This window comes from Gadus macrocephalus, chromosome 5 (assembly GCF_031168955.1).
Source record: "Gadus macrocephalus chromosome 5, ASM3116895v1".
Lineage (NCBI taxonomy): Eukaryota > Metazoa > Chordata > Actinopteri > Gadiformes > Gadidae > Gadus > Gadus macrocephalus.
The window spans coordinates 10,675,192-10,689,613 of NC_082386.1; the positions used below are offsets into that span (position 1 = coordinate 10,675,192).

General features: G+C 48.8%; 1 protein-coding gene across 1 annotated transcript in view; it reads right to left on the minus strand.

Moving 5' to 3' along the window:
- Positions 1–9,378: 9,378 nt before the first annotated feature.
- The window catches only part of LOC132457847 (ryanodine receptor 3-like), an 81,740-nt gene continuing 76,696 nt past the window's right edge, over positions 9,379–14,422 (minus strand). Inside the window, exons 80-85 of the mRNA XM_060052205.1 lie at positions 14,163–14,297; positions 13,008–13,164; positions 12,154–12,218; positions 11,783–11,883; positions 10,647–10,698; positions 9,379–10,507 (exon numbers count right to left, since the gene is read on the minus strand). Of these exons, the coding sequence (XP_059908188.1) occupies positions 10,412–10,507; positions 10,647–10,698; positions 11,783–11,883; positions 12,154–12,218; positions 13,008–13,164; positions 14,163–14,297 (606 nt within the window). The 3' untranslated portion in view covers positions 9,379–10,411. The remainder of the gene's footprint in view (positions 10,508–10,646; positions 10,699–11,782; positions 11,884–12,153; positions 12,219–13,007; positions 13,165–14,162; positions 14,298–14,422) is intronic.

The following is a 14,422-nucleotide window of genomic DNA, read 5'->3' on the forward strand; positions in this document are numbered from 1 at the left end:
AACTTCCGTCAACTTTTGTCGTGAGCATCTATCATTGATTTGCATCCTAAATAACGTGCCATTGTTTATTAATAACATTCCCTTTCATGGGGAGGCAAGTGCTAATTGGCCATGGCTTCCCCCTTGGTCAGGGACAGTTCTCGTTTAGCTTCGTATTGAGAACGATGACCTGCATTGTCATTTTCTTCCGAAGAGAAAGCATGGATATATCCTTTTTTTCAGCATATATATTCGTACAGGCTTTGTGGTGATTTTACAGACAGGATAGTAGTTTGAAGAATGACAATGTAGCATTCGATTACAGGTGGGAATCAAACCTGGGTCGCTGCAAGGCGTGTTGCCTCATGGTACTAATGTTCTTGCAATTCATACCTAGTTCAGCCATTCACTGTCAAAAACAATTGAAATACAAATGATTGGTAATTGCTCTCAATTCATCAGTAGGATAGACAAGTAAAAACCCTCTGCTGTCAAGTGCCTGTGCTGCTCGCTGATATAAACTCCCAGATCTAAGAAGACAAGGACACACACACGCAGAAGCACACACTAGCACACACAGAGCCTACCGAGTGCATGTAATAAATAAATACACACACACAGCTAGTCTTGACTCCCTCTCCCAGAGAGAGGAGAGCGAGTCAAGACAAGGTGTGTGTGTGTGTGTGTGTGTGTGTGTGTGTGTGTGTGTGTGTGTGTGTGTGTGTGTGTGTGTGTGTGTGTGTGTGTGTGTGTGTGTGTGTGTGTGTGTGCGTGTGTATGTGTATGTGTGTCCGTGTGCGTGTGTGTGTGTGTACGGATGACCGGCCTTGTCTCCTGTTCAGAGCAAGGCTTCTGTCGGCAGTGAGGATCTCAAGGAAATTTTAAAGTGATGCTAGCCACGGCCCAAATTTGCCTTTTATAACACACGCAAATCCCGGTACATTTGTTATTCATGAGTCTAAAGTAAAGCGACTCGCACGTCGAAAGAAGTTGTTGGCCCAGAGTGGTTCAAGGACTATCAGGATAGCAAAAGTTCACCAGGTGATGAATCCGGCGGCTTCGGGAAACTTTGTTTTGACCAAACCTCTTAATGTTTATTTTTTTGTCACAAAGAGAACAAGGCATACACTAGTGCAGCTTTCACAGTGCAATGTTTAGCCCAACGCTGCACTGACAGATGGCTGTGGAAGGTTTACTGCCACAATAAGCTACTCCTCCACAGACCAACAGCGGGCTGCACTGAGGGGCCACATACTAAATTCAATAATGCAGAGAATGGAATAAAACAAATAAAAACACAGTATATTTCCTTTATAGGCATGAGTCATGTTGAAGTAGCCATCGGGGCCCAGAGGAACCTGAGGTCATTTTGGATCTACCACTTCACATCCGTGGGGAGACATAGTTCCGTCAGAAATCACTCATGCCACAGATTTAACCATTTAGTGCATGAGATGGTAACACATTTTAGTTTGGCGGTATTGTTCCACGACTCTGTCTAACTAAAGCGTGTTTCCTGCATCAGATTACATCATGTTTCTTGACCCATTGTGTAGGCTACATACAATACCACGCAGAACCGAAGCAGGTGAACGCCGGGGTCCGTGCCGGGGAAATCAATCTCAGCACACTTAAGTGAACACTTAAATGGATTGATTGGACCTCGTTAACTATCAGCTGATGACTACCGAGTCCTGGGGCTATCTACGCCCATTCTTGCTGCTTAAAGCTCCCCTAGCCAGACCACCAAACCAGCTCCACAACACAACCCTACTACGGCAACCAGCTGTCCATGGACGGTAATGCGCCCAAAGATCACAACCCACCGGCTCACGCAGCACATCACAACGCACGCTTCTGTTTCTGTGAAAGTGCAAAACTTCAGCCGATCATCATCCTCGCACGATGATGTCATCTGTTATTGTCACCTGATCTGCGACTCGTGTGACAGCAGCAGACTCAAGGTGCGTCAGGGGACACCAGTTCAGACGGGAACATCCCCCCTCGGTCACTGGATACCTTGCAGGGCCGTGTCTCCTCAGGGCTTATAGCGGGGCGCCACACAGCGGTGCATTGTCCAGTCAACGAGCTGGGAAGTTGAAATCCAAGTGAGCCGATTCACGCCGAAGGAACAGACAGTCTGCGTTCCTTCGACACCTCCTTTAGTTTGGGTCCGATATTAGACACCCTCAGTGCCGACCCTATTGATATTCTTGAAGTTGATTACGGCATGCATTATTCATTAAACTGAATAATGTGGTTTGATGACTTTGATGAATCTGTACGTTGTTAAGTTGGCGTCGCACATTTTCTTTAATGACATTCGGTGGCGGTGGTTTGGCACAGCGTGGTGATGGCATAATTGTACAATTATGTTAAGAGGAAGCATCTGGCTCAGAAGAGCAGCTTTTAGCAACGAAAACCTCATTCGAGATTATCCCCTTCAGACTAAAGCTAATGAGGGAATTACATGTTGGTGCTTATGCCTTTTATGACCATCCTTTATAATTACCAAATGAAACATTGAAAGTGGCAATCTTTAAACCCTCCAAAGATTGACAGTATTATGGATGCTACGAACTTGGTGTCGGCGGCGTCTTATCCACCAAATCACGAGCGGCGCAGTGAGTTACTCCATTAGCGTGTCGGGCGACCCCACAAATGGTCACACCCAAAGGTAGAGAGTGGTTCCACTGGCTCCTTTTCCAGACCCCTACAGGGTGACTCGACTGGCTGCCATGTCCCTGCAAACCGGCTGGTATTTAAGTCTGCAGTTTAGTTTGCACTCGTTGGTGTTGTCCGTTATCTTGTCTGCTGTGAGCACATGCGGTTCCTTTCCTCTCTGGTCTACCTGCTTCTGGCCGACACTGTAGGATAAGCTTTGTCAGAGATCTGTTTTTGGCTGAAAGCTCTGAGGCATTTGCATGAAATACATTTTGTTGGCAGACAGAAGACCTGAATGAATTCATTTGATTCCAGCATCATATAGGGGATTCACAGTGGTAGAATCAAACATTTTCCAGATGAAAGTCTAACCGGGAACAAGAATGGTCTGCATCATATTTATATAATTTTCTCAAATCGTTTCTCAGCCCTTTGAGGTTATGTGTGTGTAAGTGCAAGTCCCTTTTTGAACCCACTCCCTTACATCTTTCAAATAATCTCCCTCATTCCCTCCCCTTGCTTTGTGCCCTCCGCCACGCTTTGTGTCCGTGTCTCTTCTGTTTCACCCCATCTTTGTTGTCCTCTCTCTCTCTACGTCTCCACACCAGCCAAGTGGCTTAGCAGCCTCCTGCTCCTTAGAACCTCAGCTGAACCTCAGGTCCATAGCCAGGAATGTGTCGACGAGGTGAGAAAAAACTAAATTGGTTCGTGAGCCAATGGGACCTGCGATACGTTGATTTATGGAGCTAAATTTGTTTTCAGACAATGCTTTCAATGCATTTTCATCAACCCCAACCTTGCCGTCCCACCTCTGCGACATTGATTCCTTTCCAGGGTCACATGAGAAGATCAACTTCCTTTCTTGTTCTTGGCTCATCCCCCAGCGTTCGTGCACTACTGTACTGACCTGCACAAACACACAAATACACATGCACACATACAAACTACCACACACACACACGCATACACACCCACAGAACCTACCACATGCATTAACAAATACAGCCACACGCATAGAACCAACCACATGCACATACACACATACACACACACACACACACACACACACACACACACACACACACACACACACACACACACACACACACAACCACACACACACACACACACACACACACACACACACACACACACACACACACACACACACACACACACACACACAAAGAACCACACACACAAAGAACCACACACAAATACACACACATGCACACAACCTACCAAATGCACACACACACATCCACACACATCTCCTAGCATTCCTGCACTACTGTACTGACCTGCACACACACACACAGCCACACACACACATACAAACACAAACACACACATAAGCACAACCACAAAAAAAACACACGCACAAACACACAGAAACACACAGAAACACAGCCACACACAAACACAAACACATAGAAACACACACAAGCAGACACACACAGAAACACACAGAAACACAGCCCCACACATACACACATAAACACACACAAATACGGCCACACTCATACTCACACAAACACAAACACACACACACACACACACACACACACACACACACACACACACACACATAAACACACAAATACAGCCACAAACACACACACACAAACACACACACACACACACACACACACACACACACACACACACACACACACACACACACACACACACACACACACACACACACACAGATGCACCCCGTCCACCGGGCCGCTCTTCCCTCACTCTCCCGGGCCCTGGTCGACCTCGCCTCGGAGGTGGATGTGGGGGGGCGGCTGCACTCTGAGCGTGTGCCTGATCAGCGCAATACAACACCGGCTGGACGTTACAGCAGCCTGCTGCCTGGGCCCTGCAGCGCTCTGCTGGGGCCCGCCCGTGCAGCCTCAGCGGCACGCGGGTCCATGCACCCAGGCAGCCCCCCCCCCCCCTGCCCCCTCGTGTTGCGCTGCCTCCGTCCGACCTCCAAGCCTCCTCCGGTTCCCCCCACCCCGGCCCCCGGCCCCGCTCTGGATAGTCCAGAGGGAACAAGACATTATGTGAGACGGACACAAGGGGGACGGGGGTGTTAATGGGAGAGTGGGGGGGTGGGGGATTCAGAACATGTTAGCGTTAGAGGGAGGGTCCCGAGGATGATGGGGTTGGAAAAGCTTGAGGCAAGTGTGCTCGAACCACGAGCATGTGCCCGTGGTTCATAGGGCGACTGTGCGTCATTGGCTGTATCCTGAGCCAATCAGAGTGTTTTTTACAGTCCAGGATCCCTATCTGCCTAAGTCATCTATTTGACTGAGGCTTTCCTGACGCTGAATACAAGATGAACCTTAAAGTAGGACTCAGGCGACGGCACATGAGGTCGGGTCTGACGCCAAACCCCAGGGACATCCAGCCAGGCCGCGTTAATGAAGCGGCTAAATCGCTTTACTGCGTTGTGTCTCTGGGGAGCAACACTGTACATCTCGCTTGCACATGGGGCCTCTGGGGGCCCACATGGGGCTGCGGGGGGCCGTGGGGGCCCCGGTCCCCTCAGGCAGGGTCACTGGCCCCCAGCGGACGACTCAATTTTCTCCTTGCCCCAGTATCCTACCGACGTCTTACATAATTATTCCAATTTCCAAGGCGGTGCTGGGATCTAGCTTTCAGAGGCTGGGATCCGGTTGAATCAGGTCTTAGAAATCACTGACCATGTAAGTCCCACCTCGTCGGCAGGCAGCAAGGGAGACATGGGAGCTGGGCCAGGGAAAATAGGGACTAATCCCAAGGATCTGCCGTCGCTAGCACCCGGCTGGCCGTTTTAGTTGGGCTATGCTGCTCTCCATCAGTGCCCCTCCTTCTAAGTCTCTCCCTCTCTCTCTCTTTCGCTCTCTCTCTCTCTCTCTCTCTCTCTCTCTCTCTCTCTCTCTCTCTCTCTCTCTGCTCTCTCTCTCTGCTCTCTCTCTCTCTCTCTCTCTCTGCTCTCTCTCTCTCTCTCTCTCTCTCTCTCTCTCTCTCTCTCTCTCTCTCTCTGCTCTCTCTCTCTGCTCTCTCTCACTCTATATTGAAGTGGAGGGAGGCTGCACGCATGCATAAGTGCGCACACACACACACACACACACACACACACACACAAACACACACACCCCCACCCTCTCTCTCTCATTCTCTATTGAAGTGGAGGGTGCTTCAGGGAGGAACACATCTGTCAGCCGAGAGGGTGCCAGCGCCGCAGTGTGAGGGTTTGCTCATTGTATGGAGAGTACTTTATGCAACCTCTACACACACCCTTCCCGCGCCTCTTAATAGGCCATTTAGACAAAAATGCTTTTACCATTTTTATGCCCACATATTCAGTCGCGATGTGGCTTCTGTGGCCACTGAATTTAAATCACCCCGCCGTCACTCTTGACTGCTGCAATCGAATCCGTCGGGGAGGAAGTAAACGAGAAGGGGAAAAACATTGCAGAAATGATTGAGGAGATAACATTATACAGAGAGAACCCCAAAGCAATTCCAATAACTCACCCTTTCAGATTAAAAATAACTTTTAATCATATCGGGGGAACGAAAAGGTCATTTCACAAAACGGCGCGAAGCAATCCAATTAATTCACAATGTCAACATAACGACCGAAGTTCATCTGACAAAGGTGGACTGAGCCCGACTGGCCCCCGCTCCACCTTGATCAGAGTGTAGCCCTGTTCCCCCGCTACAGAACCAGCTCGGACTGGGGGCACAGGGGGCCTTCATTAAAGTGTTGCTGCCTCGCCTGAGGCTCAGATCGGAGGGTGACTCGGCAGACAGACGCCGGGCCGCAGGTGGCCGAGCAGCAGGTGTGCAATATACTCTGCGGCCCCTACCTCCTCCTGCTTCTTCTTCCTTTCCAACCTCCTCCTTCTCCTTCTTCGTCCTTCTCCTCCCTCTCCTCCTTCCTCCTCCTACGTCTTCTTTGTCCTTCTCCCCCTCCTTCTTCTTCTTCTCCTCTTCCGTCTTCTTCTTCTTCTTCTTCCTTTCCTCCTCCTTCTCCTGTTGCTTATTTTCCTCCTCCTTCTTCTTCTTCTGCTCTTCCTCCTCCTCCTCCTTTTTCTTCCTTTCCTCCTCCTCCTTCCTCTTCTTTCTTTCCTCCTCCTCCTTTTTCTTCCTTGCCTCCTCCTGCTCCTCCTTCTTCCTTTCCTCCTCCTCCTTCCTCTTCCTTTCCTTTCCTCCTCCTCCTTCTCCTTCCTTTCCTCCTCCTCCTTCCTTTCCTCTACCTCCTTCTTCTCCCTTTCCTCCTCCTCCTCCTTCTTCTTCTTCCTTTTCTTTCCTCCTCCCCCTCCTCCGTCTCCCGTCCCTCCGCCCCGTCCCTCCTCCGGCCGGCGTGCTGTGAGGAGCCCGGGCGGACAGGTCAGGGATTGGTGGAGGTGATCTGCAGCCCGCGCCACATGGGGGACCATGTGGGGGAGCTCAGTCATTAGGGCTATTTACAGCACTTTTTCAAGCAGGCAGGTTACACACACACACACACCTACATACTTACACTTTATTTACCAAAAATAACATATTTGTTGTCTATACTCCCTAAATATACTTAGATATAGCTTATACTATGTGAGTGTGTGTGTGTGTGTGTGTTTGTACTAATGACCCCCTAAAGACCTCAGAGGCTACATTAATGCAGCATGCTCTTTGTGCTGTGAGCTCACAGTTTCTAGCGGCCTGACGTACCCCATCTCCTGGATGTAGAGGGGTCCACCCCCTCCTCGCGATTTGGAACATGCTGCAGGCAGAGCAGCTGTTACAATGACGCGTCAGAGCTCACCCCCACATCCGAGTGTGTGCGGTGATGGCTGTCTTATCCTTTGTGCTCTGATTGGCCCCTGCACCACAGGTGTGCAGCCTCACCCAGCCCCAGAGTCGGATCCGTCTGACTTGGGCCAGGTGAGGCTGCTCAGACCAGGCAGCGACCTCACACACACGCCCCAATGACGCGGTCTGGAAGGGGCTCTCAGGCATGGCACAGCTGGCTTTAATCCCCAACGTCAGCACCCCAGGCTGGGATGGACGTAACGGAACCTTTTCACCGGGGCGTCACCGCGGGACAAACACAGGTGTCGCTGATAACACTCATTATGGGTCCGTTGAGTGAGACGCCCAGCCTGCCCTACCTGCTCCTTACTGAATTGTACCGCACGTCACTTTGGGTTAAAGCGACCCCTAAACACTAAATAGTGGTAAAGGATGTGTAAGGAAACATCCTTTACTTTCGTAATGTTTTAACCATGTGGGTCATGTGGTCTAGTGACTCAGAAGATGATGCTAAATATAAAACATATTATCATTTAGATACATTCATATATGCGGTGACATTTCAGATAGTTCTCTGGAATACAGATTCACTGTGTAAATTCAACATCCAACAACCTCCATTTCGGGAGTGCAGAGGCATAGGAATGTTAATGCTTCTTATTGTTATTTACGTGACTACAGCTCTCTAGAGTTCTCTCAAAATGTTATAATAATGAGAATATCGGCAACAAAAAATCCCATTATGCATTCTGATGTACAAGCCCTGTGCAGAGTATCTCTGGATGTCTATGGATCCTAGGAGGAGACATGGATGTTTTTTATAAAGCAAATTATGGTTGTGGTTAGCATTAACCCTAACCCACTAACCCTAACCCCTATGCAAATTATAAATATAATAATGGTAATTACTGCACTGACTGATGTTAATAATGGTTCCTTAATGTATCCTTATGCAAAGTACCAATGCCTTTCCTGTTTGAGAAGTACTGCAGCTTTCATTAGAACAAGTTAGCCTAGAATGTCAATACCGTTCCTCAACTAACCAAATAGCTCAATATTCTAGGAACCATTTAACCTGATTAAAACCCCAAAACTTTTAATTGGCAGCACAACTACAACATCGAGGAGTGGAATTGTGTCTGCCGTGGTAACAGAACAGAAGTAATCAAAATGAACTACCTTTAATTGGCCAAACTAAGAAAATAAAGTGAAAACACGATAAACAAACTCACCGCACCGCAAAATGGCAACTTTGGAAGAGAGCTATTCGCGGCGGGGCTGCCGGGGATGGGGGTTTTGGGGCTCAGGTGTGAGCTCCAGAGCCGATCCCAGCGGCAGGCGGGGGCTCTGTGTGATGCCTGAGGTGTGGTGGGCTGATGCCGGCTGACAGGTGGCAGCACGTGGGGAAGGGGGGAACCAGGACTCAAACTCCCAGGAGGAGGCTGGCTGAGACCCTGCAGTGGCAGCCTGTCGCCCCAGCCCTGGGGCGGGGGCCATCTAGGTTCAGCCTGTCCCGGTGACGCTGTGCTAGACGTCAGGTTGTAGTGGTGTTGGTCTGTGTTGTTGTGTTCAGTGTTTGAGGGACGTGGCTGTAAGGCTGCTGAAGTGGCCGGGTCGTACTTGTTGATGAGAAGCTTTGGAGTCTACGAAATTTGGCTAAATGAAGATAAAATGGAGTCCAGTGTCATAAGAAATTGTATCGGGAAGAACAATAGCAAAGGGAAATTACAAAAGCAGGTAAAATTGTTTAAGTGGACACAGTCAGTCTTAACGGAAAGGCTGACATTTAGCACTAATTCTATTTAGAATACACCTAGTTACATGTTTAATTCAACTAATGTTTAGCTCAGGATGCAAACGACCAACAGTTGGGGAAATTATTTTTATACCAGAAATGGGTTATGATGTGCAAGAGAGAAGTACGCCAATCCCATGGCAAATGATGCAAATACACAGACCCACTTTGATTCCTTTTTTTTTTATTTTCCATCAAAAGAAATGCACTGTTCAGCAAAGCTACTACATACAAATGGCCATACAATAGCAACTTCATTTTTAGTTATTGTTTCAAGATTTTCAGTCAGTCCTGTTGTGTGATATATATTTATCTTTTTTTTTACCGAAGATTTGCAGTTCAGATGCTGCAGTCTGCAAATAAATATAATTAAAATAAATAAATAGATTCATACATACATAATAACAGATTCTGTTCTTTCTCCTTTTCAAATGAACATCAGCCACATATAAGACCTGGGCAGCCAATTGGTGCTGCTTCAAGAGATCAACTGTAGTTACATACAATAAAGGAAAAAAACTGAGGTTTTGCATAGCTTTATTGTAATGTAGATACAGTATTGTAAGGCACTTCATGAATAATTTTAGGCATGTAACATCCTATAAAATAAACAAAACATCAGTTTTTTGTCAGTTCATCATAATACTCAATCGTCTCAATACGGGGTGTTCACAACATAGAGTTCTCACACGTCGAATCAAGTGCTCCACAAGTCGACCACGCCCTCCGTGACTCTTTTGGCATTAAGTCTCTGTTTTAAACATTCTCTAAATAACAAAAGTGGGTTCTTTGTGCATATTATGACTCACACATTGTCCCATAACCCCACACAACCCAGTGTTTCTCAAAAAGACCAACAAAAAAAATTGTGCAATGGTTTGGGATCATGTGGAGTAAAAGGCAACACGTTGTCAAAACCAAGGAATTCCAAAAGAAAAGTCCAGGAAGGTCAGTGGTTTCGTTCCCCCGTTCAGAGATTGGCACCGCACCCCAAGATAGCCGAGGTACGTTTGATATTGACGGAAACTAACTCTGAGGCGTCCATCTTGCGGTGTATCTCCTCAAACCGATCCGTAGCCTTTGAGTAGCAGCGTCCGCGGTGGGGGGTCGCCGCCGTGTTGTGTGGCGGACCAGCGACACTGTGTCCGTCGGGACTACATATCCCAGCAGCCCCGGCGTCCCTGTGGTCCCCTCTCCCTATCCGAGCTGGTCTTCGTACTGCTTGCGGAAGCAGTCTCCAGCTGGGAAGAAGTCCCAACATCGCTCCTGATACATCTTCCACACGTAGGACTCCTGACGTTTAAACCCACACGTATAAACACGCACACACACATGTACAAAAACACACATATAGCCGTTAGCGTGTACCCAACACAAACGCAATGTGGTGATTCTCAGTAAGGGGTGAGATATTCCTTGGGCGGTGTTTTACCTGTCCTGTGTGTTCCGTCTCATCCTTGTTGATAAGGTACATCAAGAAAAACCTGATTGAACAAAAGCAGGTAAGATAAAAGCAACCACACACACAGCAAGACATTGTCGTATGACATGCCTCCGTCTGTCCTGCTTTCTGTCTTACTCATGTCCTTACTGACCCCGGACCTGTGATAGATAGTTAAATAGATACATAGGCACATAGATTGGTTTAGGATATAGCCAATGACGCACAGTAAATCAGCAGCGCTAGAAGAGAAGAGGTACGTTTGGCCACAATATGACGACACTTTGGCCTTGGGTGGTTGGAGAAGTCTGTCCAACCCGGGCCTGAACCTCAGCTAATTGTAACCGAGACATCCTGGTGTTGAACGGCTTTCACCAATCATGAGGAACAGGATTCTATCTGAACCTGTGGTTCTCCATAAGCCAGCGGGGGGCCAATGGCAGGCCCTCCAAGAGCGGCAACTCCAAACTAATACTGCCTGAAGGCGCAATACCCCAAACACCTCAGTCGCCAATAAAGGAGGGGCATTAAAAAGTAATGGAAGGAGACAATGAGGCCCCAGTCTTACAACCTACCCCCCCCCCCCCTCTTCTCGATCCACCGACGGAAGACAACAGAAGAGTGATTTTCTCCAGACAATGACATGATGGGAAGAAACAGGGGGTTGAGGGGGGAGGGAGAAACATGGGGGGGAAGGAGATAGGGAGAGGGGGAGAAACAGGGGAGGGAGGGAGGAACAGGGAGTTGAGGGGGGGAGGAAAGGGGGGAGGGAGAAAGGAAGGGAAGGAGAAATGGGGGGGGGGAGGGAGGGAAGGAAGGAGGGAGGAAGGAAGGGAGTAGCAGGGGGTTGAGGGTGAGAGGGAGGGAGGGAGGGAGGGAGGGAGGGAGGGGTTGGGCGAGAGGGACGATGAGATGAGGAAGTGGAAGGGAAAGACGGAGTTGTCTGTTGGAGGGGGAGGAGAGGGTCCTTAGTAACCCTGTCACTCATGCTACCGCGACACACACACGCCGTTAACAAGACGCTGCGGTTGGAGAACGGAGCCCATGAGGAGGAGAGGAGAACAATAACCCGTGGCGTGATGGACGCCCTGATAGCGCGGGGTGGGGGAGCTGGGGGGACCACTCACAGGTAGTTGGCCAGGTTGTGTTCTTGTAAGGTGTGGGTCTCGAACCCGTGAGGTGTCGTGTCGAAGTAGTCGTTGCCGATGCCGCAGATGAAGCACTTGGTCTGCGGAGCCGAGAGGAGACAGCGTTTACATGTGTGTGGTGTGTGTGTGTGGGGTGTGTGTGTGGTGTGTGTGTGTGTGTGTGTGTGTGTGTGTGTGTGTGTGTGTGTGTGTGTGTGTGTGTGTGTGTGTGTGTGTGTGTGTGTGTGTGTGTGTGTGTGTGTGTGTGTGTGTGTGTGTGTGTGTGTGTGTGTGTGTGTGTGTGTGTGTGTGTGTGTGCAGCAGCGGCGGCGACACGCGATGACCTCACACTAGCGTTTGTCTCGTCTCACCTCCATGTCCTCTTTCACCTGCTCCTGTTGGTCTCGCAGCTCCCCGAACGCATCGATGATCAGACCTGCGGCCGGGAACACAACACAGTCACACGTGTCATCACCGCGCGACATCATCACGCATCATCCCCACATGTCATCACCGCATGAAGAGTGCGGTCGCTCGCGCCTCAACTCCTGAGGGCTGCAGACCTCGCCGGTGATCGCCAGATCGTTGTGTTTGCTTGTTGTGCCAAACTTTAAATAATAGTGTGATAAATTTGACCTACTGGGGGCCTCTATGTAACTAATATCTTTCTGATATATTATTATTATTATTATTATTACACATAGTCCCAGGCAGAAGGACAACCTTGGAACCTGAACATTAACTTCATGCTGTGTGTGTGTGCGCGCGCGCGCGTGTGTGTGTGTATGTGTGGGTGTGTGTTTGCGTGCGTGCGTGTGTGTCACAACATATTGATGTGCACACATGCACATACTAAATCCTGTCTCATCCTCAGGTTGTGGCCAGAGAGTTTTCACTACCGTCATAGATTGAAACGATTCACTGTTATCGGTATTAAAAGTTTTGATGCATGCTTGTTTTGGGTGTCGGCAGACTTTGTCTCTTGTTTCAATACGATGGCTGTTGAAAGAAAATGAATACATTATTCATGTATTTTCTAAAAGGCAGCCACCCCGGTCATAGAGTGCGATGGGACATAAAAGTGTCAGATATAAAATCGACAAATCTCAAGACAATGTTTTTACAATGACACACAAATACGCACACACACAATGCCTCCCCCCCCCCACACACAAACACACACACACACACACACACACACACACACACACCATTGCCCCCTTACCCTGGATGATGGCCAGGAGGATGACGATGACGAAGAAGAAGAAGGTGATGTCGAAGAGGATTCTGTAGAGCTCGTAGGGGTCCCCCGCCGGGTCCTCTATCTCGTCGCCGATGCCGCCCCCCGCCCGGACCCCCACGTACATGTGGAACAGATAGCACTGGAGGACAGGGGGGGGGGGGGAGACAGGGTTTGTTTCAGTTTCCACGGACAGAGAGAGAGAGAGACACGTGGTTTTGTTAGAGCGGGAAAGAATAGCATCAGTTAAACCCTTCAGAAACCTTAAAGGGGACAGATTATACCACCAGGTGTGAGTGTGATTAGCCTTACAAGCCGTTTCGATAATCGGCTGGATAGATGAGCAACGTTTACTTCAGTCCACTGGTTAGGCTGGTAGACTGATTCATCCAGCATAGATCTAGGTGGACACGCCCACTAGTGATGTCATATGGGCCGATTTTTTAAACGGCTTGTAAGGCTAATCACACTCACACCTGGTGGTATAATATGTCCCCTTTAAAAAGATACCGAAACGCTGAGGTATAGAAAAGCACCAAACAATATTGTAAGGCACTGAAAGATAGACAGCCTCCATACTCTGTTGTGTATCTATATACATATATAGATGATACACACATATATATATATATATATATATATATATACACACACACACATATCTATCTATCTATCTATCTATCTATCTATCTATCTATCTATCTATCTATCTATCCATCCATCTATCCATCTATCCATCCATCTATCTATATATTTACATATATCTGTATATGTGGAGATCTTATAGACTCTAGATAACAACACATTTGGGAGTAATGCCCAGTAGCGTCTGGGCGTCTGCTCTCACAACACGCCGTCAACACCTGACATCCTGGATCAGAAGGACATCAGACACACAAAACAGAAGCCTGCCGCTTCTCATAGAGTCCTCAGTGTCTGAGCCTCCAGCGTCGGCTGACTGGGGAACCAAGCCAAAAAACAAAACCACGAAAACAAGAACCGCCGATGTAGCGGTGAGCCAAGAGCGAGACGCCTCACGCTAACTGCTCCAGACGAGCTGGCCGTCGCCGCGCGTGGTTGACTCCGATGTGAGCGTGAATGGGTGAACGTGAGGCGGCATTGCGCCGTGTCGCTCCTCACCGTCATCATGTCGTCACACTTCATGTCGGGCTCCTCGTCGTCCTCGCCCTTGTTGTAGAACTTCCTGAAGAAGTTGAAGGCCACCACGGTGTACAGGTACACCACCACCGCCAGCAGGCCCACCGTCAGCACCAGCTGGCAGGCAGGCACGTGCACGCACACACACACACACATGGACACACACACGCACACACAGATGCACGCGAGCACCCACACACACACACACACACACACACACACACACACACACACACACACAC